General features: G+C 38.9%; 1 protein-coding gene across 1 annotated transcript in view; it reads left to right on the top strand.

Annotated features, from left to right (window-relative positions):
• MOCOS (molybdenum cofactor sulfurase) overlaps window positions 1–16040 on the top strand; it is an 87048-nt gene that overhangs the window by 44569 nt on the left and 26439 nt on the right. Inside the window, 3 exon segments of the mRNA XM_020985697.2 lie at window positions 6416–6521; window positions 12922–12970; window positions 12972–13061. Of these exon segments, the coding sequence (XP_020841356.1) occupies window positions 6416–6521; window positions 12922–12970; window positions 12972–13061 (245 nt within the window).

Below are 16040 nucleotides of genomic sequence, written 5' to 3'. Positions count from 1 at the left end.
AAAAAAAAGTCATTTCATGGAGGCCTGTGATTATGTTGAATTTTAGGACTTATGGTCATTATTTGCAAAAAGACCACCTTGAAAATAATTGTAGCTTATCTACCAACATCTGTTGCTGAGGTAGACAAATTCTACAAAGAAATCATTCGAAGACCCTCAAAAATTGCATTAACATAGGCTATGATAGTTGGTAACTCATGCAGAAATGGCAAAAATATGATCAGGAGTAGGACCTAGGTTTGTAGACTACACAGAAATTTTGTCTATAAATTATCAGCATTTTCTTAGAGAATTGATTGGCAAGTCCTAGATACAGTGAACACCAAGTAATAATCACAAAAGAAACTGAAAGTATTTTGACGTACAGGAAATGACTTTGTGCTGCTGTGATAGTGATGTGTATGGTGAAACCATCAGCTTTTTAGGGCAAATATTAAAACAGATGTAAAACTAGCAGAAAAAGGATAATGAGAAAAGGCTATGGCATACAATTGAAACAACTCCAGTCTGACATATTCAAACAGGTTCTTGATATCTAAAGTGGAAAATGGTTATAGGAAAGTACATTGACAGGGGTGATAGCAATTTTATGTAATAGTTTAACTGATTTAAATCAATTGCTATAACAAGAACTTAAAAGAAAAGCATAAAAGACTCATTAGTTAGTAAATATTTGTTCTTCTTAAAGTACAGAAATAGAATAGCCCAGGGCAACCCCAGTTTAAAATATAAACTCATTTGTAAAATTTTATGGAGAAGTATAATAGAAAATTATGAGCAGAATCACCTCATAAAACAGTAAGAAACAATGAAAGAAAAAACAAGTTTAAATAAAGCTTGGCACAAGACCCAAATAAGCAAAGTCAATTGGAAGGAATTTAAGGATGAAAAGGGAAGGAGGGGAACAAACGTGAAAAATGGAAATGCAAATATTTTTCTACAAAATTCTTTTCGCCACCAAGGATAGTAGAACCATCCCATTTGGACTCAAACTCGCAGCTCTAGACCTGTTTGTGGAGAAAATGGAAATGACAGAAGACAGGAAAACAAAGATGGGGAAAAATTGCTAGGCAGAAGAGGTCTGTTCTAGAGCCAACATAATTAAGAAGGCATCGTGGTATCTAAAGGAAGGCAAGATACTAAAAGTATCAACTCTTTATCGGCCCCAAGGAAGCAACTGAAAGAACATGAATCACTTCCAGTTCTTAGCTCACTTTCCAATTTATATAAATGTCAATGAGAATAATCTACACATATATTGAGGCCTTGTAAAATAGTCAAGCCTTGGAAAGCCATATTCCATAGCAAATCACATCTTTACCATTACACAACTGACTGAAAGACATAGAGATGAAAAGATGCCACTGTGTTTAAGTGTAAAAAAAAAAGACTGATTTTGTAAAACCAAATGCCACCTTAAAGACTCTTGTCCAATAATAGATCTCTCATGCATATGTCAGTATTATAAATGATTCTCTGACAGAGGTCACAGAGACAACTTTGTTCAATCATCTGACTGTTAATATCAAGCAAGGAAACTCCAAGATGTTTGCTACTGTCATGGAGGAAAAAATCAAGGGCAGAGCCCAAGTTGAGAAGAGAGTCCCTCTAGGTGGTGAGGTCTTCCAAATGTTCTTGGTAGGAGATGCTGTATTGACTGTGTAGAACAGTGCAAATCCTCCTAACATATGTGCATAATCACTTTAAAGAGGTTGGTCTACTGGGAAAAAAGGTGGATTAATAATAACAACTAACATTTTTATAGCATTTACTATGTGCCAGGCACTGTGCTAAATACTTCATGATTACCATTTCATTTGATTAAACTCATTTGATGAAGATTGCCTGTTGTCCAGACTGTGATTTGCAGTGATGTGGACAACTTGTGGAGATGGTCCATTAGTCCACATACCTTGGAGAAATACGCTGAGGATGGACAATAAGTTGGATCCAGGACTGAACAGTAGGAGAAAAGCAGGCTGGATTGTCTTTAGGCTATTAAAGGCATGATGAGATTTTCCAAAGACAAGCCAGGCCATTCTCCTCATAATCAATCTGGGGCCCACTTAATTGTCCTCTCTTAGTGACTGTCATGAGATACATGTGCTGTTAGACTAGTTGTAAAGGTTGTTCATCTAGTTACATTTCACAATCAGGACAATAGATAATTTTCGTCTTCATCTACAATTTTCATTTCCCCCCTCTTTATCTATAATTGAGCCATCTTTTGAGTCATTATGGAAGTTCTATAATGATCTGGGACTGAATGAAATGGATGAAAATAGTTTTTTTTTGTTTGTTGTTGTTGTTTTCTTTTAGGCAATTGGGGTTAAGTGACTTGCCCAGGGTCACACAGCTAGTAAGTGTCAAGTGTTTGGTCTGAGGTCAGATTTGAACTCAGGTCTTCCTGACTTCAAGGCTGGTACTCTATGCACTGCACCACCTAGCTGCCCCCGAAATGGATGAAAATAGTACAATGCACAAGTGGGAACATTAAGAGGGACTTCATCTTCAGATTTGCTCTTTGCACCGGATGTTCTTGATAAAAGTGGAAAACATCTGTGAAAACCATATCTTCTTGTTTTATGATTCACTTGGCATTAATGTGTGTGTGTGTGGTCATCAAACAAGCTTGTTGTGACATTTTTCAAGGAGTCTTATATGATTTTACCTATAGAGACACCTTGTTGGTTGAGAACATGGGAGATGAGGCAGCATTTTATTCCACAGAATTGAATACTTTTTTGTAGTTAATCAACAGTAAATCTAGAAGCATCTTTTATTGTTTATACCTTATGTCAATTATGTGACTGTAAAGATGTGATACCCTGTAGAATAGTATTTGCAAAAACTTGCTTCTTTCCTCCTCTTATGTTTTCATGAAGGATGCCTTTGATATAAATGAGGATGTCTTATGAAGATTGTGGAGAAATCAAAAAGTAGTCACATGAGTCAGTTATCAGTATTTTATCTGTTACTTTTTGGGTCGTATTAATAAAATCTATGCTTTAATTTCCTTCTTTAGTATATCTTGAATTTCAGTCCCTCAAAATCATATTACCTTCAATGTAGACCTTCTCTGTCTATATTTGATATAGTCCTTGCTATTTCTACCTTTTTCTTTCTTTAGTATCATTTCTGCTGCTTCTTCATGTAGCATGCTAGGGCTATGTTGGTCATTGAAATGGGGTCATTGATAAAGAAAATAATTTGTTATATAAATCTTAGCATATATTTTCCATTTTTCTCTGTTACTCTCTTTCCAGTTTTATCTGTAAGTGCAAGCTTTTTATAAACTTGCTTTTTTCCCCTCTTGCTTCTTGATGCTTAATGAAGTAGTATAGCTCATACCCTTTTGCTATCCTCTTCCTTAAGAATTCATTAAATTCACATTCGAAACAAGCAACCACTCTTTGCCATAGCTCTCTAAGCAAGGATCACAAGATGATGGATTTAGAGGTGGATGGGATCTTAGAGGCACCATTGAGGCCAATTCTCTCATTTTACAGATGAGGGGTTGTCTTAATAAAATGACCTATCCTATGATTTTTATTTAATTGTATAATTTGAAATTGATCTTTGCTCCTACAAATTGGTGGCCTGGCTATACACCAAGAACTAATGAGTAATTAACAATTAATAATTATTATTATATATCAATTTATGGTTTATAAATAATAAACAATAATTTAGAAATTATTCTTACATTGGTAACCATTTGTTTCCTTGAAGAATATTGGCTCTGGAGTCAGAGAATTTAGATTCATATGCTGATTCTGATACTTACTAACTGTGGGACAATAGGTAAGTCATTTAACCTTTCTGGGCCTTGGTTTCTTCATATATAAAATGAGGGAGTGGAATCAGATGGGTCTGAGCTCTTTTCCAATTCTAGATCTTTGAGTCTATGTTTTCTGGCATATTCTTTGCTGTTTTTCTCTTATTCCCAACTTTGCACTGAAATCACAGAGTGACTTCACACCAAGTGTGTATTCATTGTGTTGATTTAGTTGGATACTATCAGGATCTTAGAATTTCTCTACTTTTTCATCTTCTCCAAAAGATGCTATTGCATAAGTTTATTTTTTATAGTCATTTTCTTTTTGGCAATTACTTTTCATGAGCACTGTAAGACAGAAGGATCAAATTTCCCATGAAATCTTTATTTTTGTGTTTTGATTCCTGATGAGAACAACTGTACCAACTCTTTTATCTGCCTCTTCAAGGAGGACCTGTAAATCACCTTCTTTTCAACTACAACTTCCTTTTGTCTTCAGGCCATATTTAAAGCATTTCCAGCTGCCAGAGCTATAGCTCTGTTGGTACAGTATTCCAGAACCCAAGGTATCTTCCACATTATGATGAAGCATAGACTTACAGGGGAAGCATTGTGGTGCATTGGATATAACCATGAATTGGAAGTTACAGGACCCAAGTTCAAATCCTGGCTTTGCCCTTTTGCTACCCATGTAATGTAAGAGAAGTTGTTTAATTTCTGGACCATCATTTCTTTATTTGTAAAAGGAGGGTTAAGGCAGCTAGGTGATGTGGTGGATAAAGTGCTGGGCCTGGAGTCAGGAAGACTCATCCTGAGTTCAAATCTGGTCTCAGACACTTACTAGCTGTGTGATCCTGGGTAAGTCACTTGACCTTGTTTGCCTCAGTTTCCTCAAACATAAAATGAGCTGGAGAAGTAAATGGCAAACCCCTCCAGTATCTTTGCCAAGAAAAACCCAAAGAAGAGTCACAGAGTCAGACACGACTGAAACTACTGAACAGCAACAAAAGGAGGGTTGTTGGACTAGATGAGTCCAACGTTCCTCCTACCTCTAGCTCTATCATCCTACTACTACTACTCCTCCTCCTCCTCCTACACTACTATGAAGAAATATAATATATTTCTATACAAACATACTTACGTAACTGAAACTTGGTTGACTATACAACTGATCTTAAGGCATTCATAAATCAAGCCCCCAGTTCACTTTAGGGTGTCATAAAGTTTCTGAATTTGGGAGTCATGTGACACTAATTCATGCCTACCATCTTACAACTGTCTGCTCCCAACTGCTCTTTGCAGCTTCTCTACGTGGACCACAGCTGAACCATGGCAACCAGCCAATGCCCAGTGATGGTCAGCCTTTTGTGGTTATAATGAAGCCTGTTTTGATAAGTCAAGGACACCCACGAAGCCCCTAGCTCTATACCAGACTGCTCTGCAAACGGAAGTGACTGCAGTGTGATCTAAATAATCTGCAGATGATTTATTTTTGTTCTTGTTGTGTTGTTTCAGTCATGTCTGACTCTTCTGTGACCCCATTTGGGGTTTTCTTGGCAAAGACACTGGAGTGGTTCACCATTTTATTCTCCAGCTCATTTTACAGATGAGAACACTGAGACAAACAGGATTAAGTGACTTGTCTGGGGGGGGTGTCACACAACTAGTAAGTGTCTGAGGCTGGATTTGAACTCAAGTCCTTCTGACTCCAGTGCAGGAGCTCTTTCCACTGCACCATGTTCACAGCCTCATGTATGTTAATGAAAGGAGCTTCTTGGATTTGAATCCTGGCCTCTGATACTCACTACCTGTGGCATCTCAAGCAAATCATTTAATGTCTCCAAGCCAGCTTGAAAAAATGGGGATAACAGCATATGCACCAATATCCCTCATGGAGGAAAGCAGTTCATAAATCTCCAAGTGCTATGTAAGTGTGAATTATTGTTATTATTAGCCAGAAACTCACCTATCCCAAAACACATTAGCATAACCCTCCATTGCAAAGCAAGTTTAGAAATGTTGAGTCTTCCTTTTGTGAGCTTCATAAGGGGTATTCAAACTAAGTGTAAGCTTTATAAGGGGTCACACAAAGTGAGTGTGACTGGACAAAGGTATTTGGAAGGAGACCAGCAAATTCAACTGATTGGAAAAGTGGTGGAGGGGGAAGTAAAGAATCACCATGATTACAAAGTTGAGGGTTAAGTTGATGTAAGACCAGCCCTAAGATGCTGTTACTTCTGTGGTGAGAACACAATGTGAAACACAGAGAGGAGATGGTTGGAATTTCTGGTTCTGTGGTTTATTTTCCCCTTGGGAAGATTTTATTTTGCGGCAAAATTTCAGCATAGTATTGCATTGATTGTTAATATTTTGGACATACTTTTAATGACAAAATCATATTATTTTATCATCATAATTGTTTTGCCCTTCAATTTATGAGTTTCATTCATTTTAAGGGGAATTTTCATAGGATCATTATGACTAGGCCTCCCAACTTTTTTCTATCCGAATGCTTCTTTACTTTTTTCAAAAATCTTTAAAGCAGACCTTGTGGGAATGACTGTATTTAGCTAAACAAGACATAGCATATTTTTGCTTCTAACTATGACATTAAAATGCTGAATTATTTCTTTTTAGATCCACCTCATGCCACAACAGCATCCCTTTCTTTGGTAAACGAAGCACAGTATCTCCTGATAAACAGAGCTAGTGTTTTGGAGCTTCATCAGCTGTTAAATGCAAGGTAAGAAATACTCTCTTAAGAAGAGCCAGAGCCATGTAAGCTGTTGGCAAATGATGGATATTTTGTAGACAACTGTTTCTTAGCAGCTTCTGCTACTCTCTGGGATGGTCCTCTTGTTTCTTTCAAAATGTGACTCACCCTCATTGATGCTTAACAAATATTTATTAAATGCTTATTATGTGCAAAGCACTGTGCTAGTGAATTGGCAGCTCAAGAGTGTGTTGTTTTCCCAATCACTTAGCAGTAGATATTCTCTAAGGAGGTGACTTTATGGCCACAGCAGAGAAATGAAAGACAGCCCTGATATCTCATAAAAAGTGCATATCAGAAGCCAAATTTATTGTGATGAAATTCGGGGTTTCGGTTTGTGCTTGATCGTGGATGGGAGTGGAGGAACAAACGTGATGAAATATGGGTTCTTGGAGCTTTTCCAGGTAGAACATGTTCCTCCAGACCTGTGGGGGTCTCTGGTTTCAGGCTACTGCCATTCCCTCTGATGTAAGTGCTAACACCTTAGATGAATGTTTTGTGGGGATTGGCACATGGGTGGCATTTCCTGTCATGGGCTATAAAATTCTCAGCAGGCTTTTTCCCAAGATTTATACCCTATAAGATTCATGGGGTCAAAAAGCAAGCTTAAAATATAATTCATGGTCATACTTGAGATTGGATCTGTGAAGAAACCTTCTTATCTATTTATGTGCTTAGGATGGAAGCAGGGCAGTATATAGATGTTTCAGATGAGTCCTTAGTCCTCCCAACAATGGGGGAAGGGACTGGATCACCCGTAGGAATTGAAGGTCCATGATGAATAAGAAACCAAATCCAATTTAATTCAACAAGCATTTTTAAGCCTGTACAGAATGTAGAACACTGTGTTAGTTGCTGGAAGTAGAGGAGATTTAAAGATACAGTTCCTTCTCCAAAAGATCTTATAGTATTGTGAGAAGATTAGATACAAATATAACACACAATTTTAAATTGTAAGTAAATTTGACAGGTGTAAAGCAAAATGGTTGTAATGTCTGAGGTAATCATTAATAATAGGGGAGATCAGGAAAGGCTTTCAGGATTTGGAACCAGAGGACCAGGGTGTGAATCCTGGTTCTACTTCTTAATTAACTACAATTTGAGCAAGTGTTTTTCTTTCTCTGAGCCTCAGTTTTCTCATCTGTAAAATAAGGGGTTGGACTAGAGGATCTCTAAGCTCACTCTCAGCTGCTAATCTGTGATTCTGTGGCCTACATGATATTTGCATTAGGAATGCATTACTGTAAACATTGTGGCATAGATAAATATTTTGATGTCTTGTCATTGACCTCTTTTGGGTTTATGCTTAACAATGGAATCTCCTAATCAAAGAGTAGAAACATTTTAATCACTTTCCTTGCTTTCCATAATGGCTGCATTAACTCACAGCTCCACCTACAATTAATGTACCCATCTTTCTACATCCCCTTCATTTGTTGTCATTCCCATTTGTTGTCATCTTTGCCAATTTACTGGGTCTGAGGTGAAACCTTAGGGTTGCTTTCATGTGCATTTCTTTTATGATTAGGAATTTGGATCCTTCATAAGAATGTTAATTGTTTACATTTCTTATTTTAAGAAATGTTTGTTCATATTGCAAAGGTGTTTTAAACTTGTTAAGTGATAGCTACTAAAGATGTTATTATTAGACATGATCTTGATGCCCTTCATCATCCCTTCCTAGTTGCCCCCTTTTGGATATTCTACTTTATTTTTTGCTAGACAATTGGGTTAAGTGACTTGCCCAGGGTCACACAGCTAGTAAGTGTCAAGTGTCTGAGGCCGAATTTGAACTCAGGTCCTCCTGACTTCAGGGCTGATACTCTATCCATAGCACCACCTAGCTGCCCCACTCCTTTGGGTATTCAATGGCTTTGCTATGTCCTTCCTAAAACATGATGTCTGGACTAAATATAATACCTCAGTTATGGTTTAACTAGGGCATAGTACGCTGAGACTGTCACATCCCTAACCCTGAACACTCTATCTCTCTTAAAAATAGATAAAATTACACATAGAATTTAGGGTTTTGGGGCAGCTGTTTACTCATGTAAATCTTACTATCTACTAAAGCCCTTCTCAGATGAATTGTTGTCTAGCTATAATTACTCATCTTGTACTTGTGAAGTTCACTTTTTAGACACAAGTGTAAGACTTTACATTTATCTCTATTAAGCTGAATATTGTTAGGCTCCTGTTTTATGTTCTAGTTTGTCAAAATCTTTTCAAATGCTGGTTATAACTTAATTTTACTCTTTATCTTAGCTTAAAAGAACAGGCTAGAAATAGTGAAAGGAGCTTAATCCAATTATTTTCAATTCAACATATATCAAATGCCTACTAGGTACAAGGCACCATGTCAGGCATTCAATTAAAAACAAAGTTTAAGAAGTGTCTGTGGCAGCATAGGCAGCTGGGTATAGCGGGTATCTTGATTCGTGATCTTGATTCTTTGCCAGCTCTGAGAACATAGTTCTGCCCTGGGTTGAACTGGGAAAGCAGACTTCACAGGGTTTAAAGAAAGCATAGGGAGAACACAATGACTTAAATTCTTCAGGGTAAATCAGCCCAGCATGGATGTCATGCTTTCCAGAACAAAACTGATAACCCAGAGAACAATGAGAGGAGCATGACTAGAAAAGTCAAGGTCTTCAAGTTCATACCCTGTGAAGATCACTCAAAAGGATTGGGGGTGTTTGGCCTAAAGAAGAAAGAAATTGAAGGGGCCATGTCTTCCAGGATTGAAGGGCTACCAAGTGGACAAGGCATGAGATTATATTACTTGACCACAGAGGAACACTGTTTGGAAATTATAGACAGGCCTTTTTCAGTCAAATGTAAAGGAAGTCTCCCTACTCATCGGAGTGATCCAGAGGTTCAGTGGCTGCTTCAGATGGTATTGCACACCCTCTCACAAAACATCTTCAAGCCAAGAATGCCTCAGCACTGGTTGGGGATGTTATAGAGGGAACTTTTTTTTTTTTTATCAATAATAGGACTGGATGTGATTTTTTTTAATCTTTAACCAATGAACACACATTTATTAAGTACTTGCTGTGCACCAGGCAGAGTGCTAGGTGCTGGGGATGCAAGTACAAAGAACAAAACAAACACAAGGAGTGTAGAATCTAATGGGGAACAAATACATATATAATTATATACTGCATAAATATGAAGTGGATAAATACAAGGCCATTAAGGGTGGAGGGCATTAACGGTGGGGGAGATCAGGAAAGGCAAATTTTCTTTCAAGGATTTTGACTGAGAAAGGGAAGGGAGATACAGAATGAGAGCTTGATGGGGATGGTAGAATGTAAGAATTTATTTTTAAGGACAGGGAAATTTGGAGAAGATGAGAGGGGATGGAATCAAGTGTACATGTAGAGAGGTTAGCCTTGGGAAGGAAAAGGGCTACTCCATTATCAGGGTGGAGATATGACAAGGGATAGTGCTGAGCAGTTTTCAGATGAAGAGAATGGGAGATGGGAGGATTCACACGGAATAATCTCAATTATCTCATTAAAGTAAGAGGCAAGGTCCTCAACTGACAGAGAGAGAGAGAGGGAGGAGGAATTTATAGCAGACTCCAAAAGGTTTAAAATAAGTTTAAAATAAGGAATGAGATGGGAAATAATTTAGTGAGGAATAAAAGCTGCAGCAGATAACTCTTATATAGCACTTACTATGTGCCAGGCACTGTCTTAAGTGCTTTACAAATATCTTGTTTCATCTTTGAAACAATCCTGGGTGGTAAGTGCTCTAATTATCTCCATTTTACATATGAGGAAACTGAGACAAACAGATGTTAAGTGACTTGTCCAGGGTCACACATCTAGTAAGTGTCCGAGGCTGGGCTCTCCATCCACTGGAATGAGGATCTAATTGAAGTTGAATAACATGAAATTTTAGTGTACCAAGTCAGCACAGTTGTGGACTTCCTTTATCTCCCAGGAGTAGAAAAGGTAGATGGATGGAATAACCTAGGGCTGAGGTTTGGTGAAAGATGAACAAAAGAAAGATAAAGGAGTGAGGGATTTGAGAGGATATTGTTGACTTGAAATTGTTCAGTTGTTCAGTTGCGTTCCACCTTTTGTGACTCCATGAACCATAATGTCCATGGTGTTTTCTTGGCAAAGGAGTGGTTTGCCATTTCCTTTTCTAGGGGATTAAGGCAAACAGGTTAAGTGACTTGCCCAGGGTTGCACAGCTATTAAATGTCTGAGGTTGGATTTGAACTCTGGTTTTCTTGGCTCCAGGCCCAGAACTCTATCCACTGAGCCACCTAGCTGGCTTGAGTTGAAATGGCTAATTACAAAACTGGAAAGTGAGGAAAATGAATTCAGAATAGAGATAGAGTCCTGAAAAAGGCCTGAAGGGGACCTTGAAGGCCTTAATGAGGACAATGATGAGTGAGGGATAGGGACAAATGGAATGATAGGACTTTGTGGCTAGATAGAAGAATATCACATTTCTTAATTAGAGAAGTGGAATACTTGTGGACAATGTAGAGATATCCAGTACATGAGGAGTAGGGCATAGGATTCAAGAAGGCTGAAGGACTGGGAGGTTAGGTAGAGGGGATGGGATCATCAATGCGACTGTCACAGTGTGAATGTTGAAGTCCCCTAATGTAAGAGAAGAAGAATGTGAGCGTGATGCTGAGCATCTTGACAAAGGAGGAAAAATGAGCCGGGGACCAGTGTACAGTTGCCACCATGATTTCAATTGGGAAGAAAATTGTGATTGAACTTTAAAGGAGGAGAGGTAGCTGAGTAATGGAAGCAAAGAGAGAGGGTAGAAGTTTCGTTGGGAAGCAAAGAGTTTTCTGAATCTTCTAGGATCCGTGTATATGCAGGGTGGTCAGGGAGACGCAGGGTGTGAGAGAAGCTGCCAGAGAGGAGGCCATGGGTGGAGTGTCGGGGGAGACAGGATTCAGTGAGAACTAGTCAATAGAAGGAAGTGTGAGAAAAAAGGAACCTGAATTAAGGGAATTCCAGAGTTCACAGCGGAAGGGGTAGGAGGGGATGGAGTAGGATATAAGTGGAAGTGGGTTGAGTAGGATAGGATTGAGGTCGATGGAAGGTAAGAGTTGCTTAATTGATTAATACAAGGGTAGTGAGAGATCCAGGAGGTGGGAGATTGTTAGCTATAGGAACATTACCCAGTTGCACATGAAAAGTGAAGCTCACACCCTCCAAGGGTTCTGTTGCAGAGGGTTCTGGACTGGCACTGGATCTGGTTTACCTCTTTTCTTCCCTGATGATACTTCTCCTTTGGGTTGGTTGAAGGCAGCTTAGGTTACACTGACATTCTGTGACTGACTCTTGGGTGTTCTATCCTTTCAGGGCTTTCCACTGTTTTTAAAGATGTCTCATATTTTCACATCTTTAGAAATAAATAAGCCCATCACCTTATGAAACTTATAAGGCAATCTGCCTTATGGAATTGGCCTTCTGACCTCTGGCTTTAGAAGTCTTTGGTAGCGGTATCCTATTGCACCACTAGATGGTGATATTTCCCCACACTATTGGACCATCTGGCGAGGAAAAAAGATATGTCACTTTGCCTTCTTGAGAGAGAAAAGAATTCTAACATTTCTCTAGAAATAAAGAAGCTCCACTGCTATCCAATCCACTCAAAACTATTAGGTGGTAGAACCAGGCAGGACCTAGACCTCCTGACAGTTCACTGGTTTTTTTTCACCATATGCTGCTGAAAATTTATCTTGTCTTCATGAGACACAGTTGCCGACTCCAACTTCATTTTATACCCTATCAAGACTTTTGTCATGCTGGTGATTTTTGATGGTTTTCTCCATGGTAATAGGATAAGTCACTGAGATCGAATTTGTAACTCCTGGTGATATTTTCATGGCTTAAAGGTAAGTGGTTTTAGGTGATGTGGATGTACTTAGACAACTGGGGCTCAGTATTATTATTTAAAAGCTTTCTTCTGTTTTATTTTTGGAGAATTAGTTCTTTTCAGTAGTCACCTCACATCAGTTAATCAACAACCATTTATTAAGTGTATATGATCTTTCCCCCAGGTTTCCCAAGCCTTTCATTTCTTTAACAATGGATAATTTAAGAGCTACATGAAATTTCAACTTCTTTACTTCTTCCAGGAACTTACTCTGTGTCTAAACATAAGCTGTAGGTGGGCCAATGTCTTCCATTTATAGATTAATATATGTTCCCCAAAATCTTGGTAATGAAGTCTTGTAAACAATTTTCCACTATTTACCAAGGCCCCAAGTACAAGTAAGGTGTCAATAAATAAACATGAGTAGCTATCTAGTCAGACAGATAAATAGTTTTGATGGTACAATTAACATATTACTCCCAATCTGGGGGGATCTGTGTATTGACAGTGATGAAAATGGAACCAAAGAATTATTGCCAATGAGAGAGCTAATTCGAACGTTTCCGTGCCAACATAGTTATCAATGGAACTAAGGCTTTTGAAGAAGAAAAATGGGATGAGATTTCCATTGGCTCCCTACATTTTCTGGTAAGTAGCAAAAAAGTTCTATTATTCATACCCTGAGGTTACCACATAGATCCAAGCTTTGTATAGTGCTGTTAAAAGAACACTGACTGTAGAGTCCAAGAACCTGTGTTCAGATTCTGCCTCAGACCTTTACTCAGTGTTTGACCTCAGGCAAGTTACTTCTCCTCCCTAACCTTCACTCAGTTTCCTTATGTGGAAGGATCCTATGCCCCCTTTCCCTTGCCTTGTCAACATTTTCAGTCAAACTAAAAGGATGGTAGTCTAGTAGTAAATGGTAGCATGCTTCTCTCAACCCTACTTGGTAGATTTCTAGTCTTTCTAGCTAAAATGCTGTTGAGGTGTGATAGGAGGGTCAGCGTGGTGACGGTGGCTTCTGTCAGTGTCTAGATGATGTGATATCTTGAATTATTTGAAGGGCTGTCCTTCAGAATGGGGATTAACTTGTTCTGTTTGGCTCCAGAAGGCAAAACTAGGAGCAATGAATGAATGAGCACATGTTGTGGGGGCACATTTATGCTTGATGTCAGGAAAAAAAACTTCCTAATGATAGGAAGTTAGAAAATTTTAGGCAAAGACTAGATGAGTATTTGTTGCATGTCATTTAAGGGATTCCCTTCAGGTATATGTTGGGCTAGATTGAATGAAGTGAAGGTGACTGCTGACCACTGTGAGGATTTAGGGATTCTGAGAAGTCTGACTGGTTGGAATTCCTTCCCAGACTATCAGCATCATCTCCGTAAACCTGGTCAATTTTGAAGATTCAGGTTTGGAACAGAGTAATCGGTCATCGCAAAATTTTCAGTCATCTGTCTCCATCCTCAGTAAAGATATGACCTTGCACAAAGAGGCAGTCTGGCATTGTGAGTAGGGTGGCAACCTCTACCACATTTTATCTGTCTGACCCTAAACAAGTCACTTGGTCAGCTCTATGCCAAAGGCAATTCTCTAAGGCTCAAAGTTGCAGAGCAAATGCCAGTGTGCACTGGCAGAGGGAAATTCCTTACCAAGAATTCCCTATAGCAGGGAATTCACAAATCTGGTGCATTCTACTTCCCTTAATGTCTACTCCCTGTTTCAGTAGTCAGCTCACACCAATTAATCAACAACCATTTATTAAGTGTATGTGATCTTTTCCCCAGATTTTCCAAGCCTTTCATTTCTTTAGCAATGGATAATTTAAGAGCTACCCAAAATTTCAGCTTCTTTGCTTTCTTCCAGGAATGTATTCTGTGTCTCCCAAAAAGTTTGCAAAACTCTATTCACTAGGACAATGAAAAAAAATAGAATAGAGATATTTTTAAGTATGAGATGGTCTCCTCTCCTAAAAAATTCCCAGAATTCCAGGCCACCAATCTTTGCCACCGACCTGAAATTGAAGCTTGGTTACCAGGGAGTTGCCTTTCACTGTCAGCCATGGTCCTGGGCTGACAGCACAGCAAACAGCTCTTGAAGGTTAGGGTTGGAATTTTGGGTGGAAAAGAAAGATTCCAGATGAGTTCCTCTCAACCAATTCTAACCATTCTTCACTTTTTGTTTTTCTGTTGCTTTTGGCTTCAAGGCAATCAAAGAAAGGAGGAGAAAGAAGGGCTCAAAGAGATGTAGGGCAAGTGAGAGGGTGGCTAGACATCTAAGGGAGAACAAAGAGCATATTTGATCTGGCATTTCTTGATGGAGAAAGTCTACATAAAGTGGTTGGTTATACTTAGGATTCTAAAGGCCAGGTAGTCAATGATTCTGATTTCAACTCTCTGGTTATCTAAATAGTAAACAGGAGATAGAGAGAGAATACATTCATTTAGTGCTTATTATGTGCTAGTTATTAATTATTAGTCCCATAAGCTCATTGCCTCTCTCCTTTTTTTTCTTCTTTTTAAAAATTACTCTCTCCTTTCTTTAACACCTCCCCCTCCCCTAATTCCTTCTCCTTTTCTGGCTGTCCTTCCTTTTTGGCCATACCTTCACCATCTTTTCTGATGCTTCCTGTTCTTCCCATGTCCCTAACTACGGTTTCACCCAAAGTTTTGCTTTAGCCTTTTTTGGTCTTTCCACTCTTTCCTTCAGAAATCCCACCCACATACACAATCTTAGCTATTACCTCTTGGGAATGACTCCAAAATCTGCTCTGAGAGCCCTGTCTTTTCACTTGTACTAGTCTCCATATTCCCAATTGTCTGTTAGAAGTTTTATGTGGAGATTGTATCAGCGTCAGAAATATAGGTGAAAATGAGTCATAGACTCAGGAGCCAAGACCAGAGAATCTAAGCTAAGATGAGGGGTAGTAGGAGGGTGTAGACATGAGATTGGGTCCAGTTCGGAGAAGGACCAGCAAACTGGTGACCAACATTTTGGGTTAGGACCCAGGTGGATCATCAGAAATGAGAAAATGTACAAGTACCAAGATCAGGGCCAAGCAGTAGGTAAGAATTAGGGCAGGATCAAAGACCACACAGTTCTTGAAGGTCAAAACAGACAACCTAGTCTGGAATCCAGGGTTACAGCCTGGTTACGAGCATTCAGAAGCCAGGCGAACATTCTGAGCAAGAGGAGTCAGAAGCTAAGCAAGGAATCTGGGCATTGAGTACAGGACACCAGCAGCAAAGAAGATCTTGATACTATGCCAACACTTTCCTTCTGCCAGGGAATTTTTATCTATGTAAGGTTTAAATCTTGTTTTCTCTTCAACTGCTCTGTACTGTTTTTTCTCCTGAGGTGAAACAATTCATAATTTTCCTGTCTCTCTTCTCTGCAGTGTTTTAGAAGTGAGTTTGCAACCTTGTCCTTGGTGACCGTATTTCTGCATTTGTCAAGGGCATTAAGCATTTGCCTGAGATTTTAGAGCTGGGGTCAGGGAGGGGAGTCTTTTAGTAGGCTTCTTTTGTTAATTTCTTTACAGAGATTAAAGTTCTCTGAGAAATAGCAATAGTCAGTGTCTTTAGAGATGGCTGGGCAGAGGTTCAGGCCTGATTCCTTTAAGACAGA

This window comes from Phascolarctos cinereus, unplaced genomic scaffold (assembly GCF_003287225.1).
Source record: "Phascolarctos cinereus isolate Bilbo 61053 unplaced genomic scaffold, phaCin_HiC Scaffold_4;HRSCAF=312, whole genome shotgun sequence".
NCBI classification, from domain to species: domain Eukaryota; kingdom Metazoa; phylum Chordata; class Mammalia; order Diprotodontia; family Phascolarctidae; genus Phascolarctos; species Phascolarctos cinereus.
Note: the sequence above shows the minus strand (reverse complement) of the source record. Positions and strands in the feature narration are given on the sequence as shown.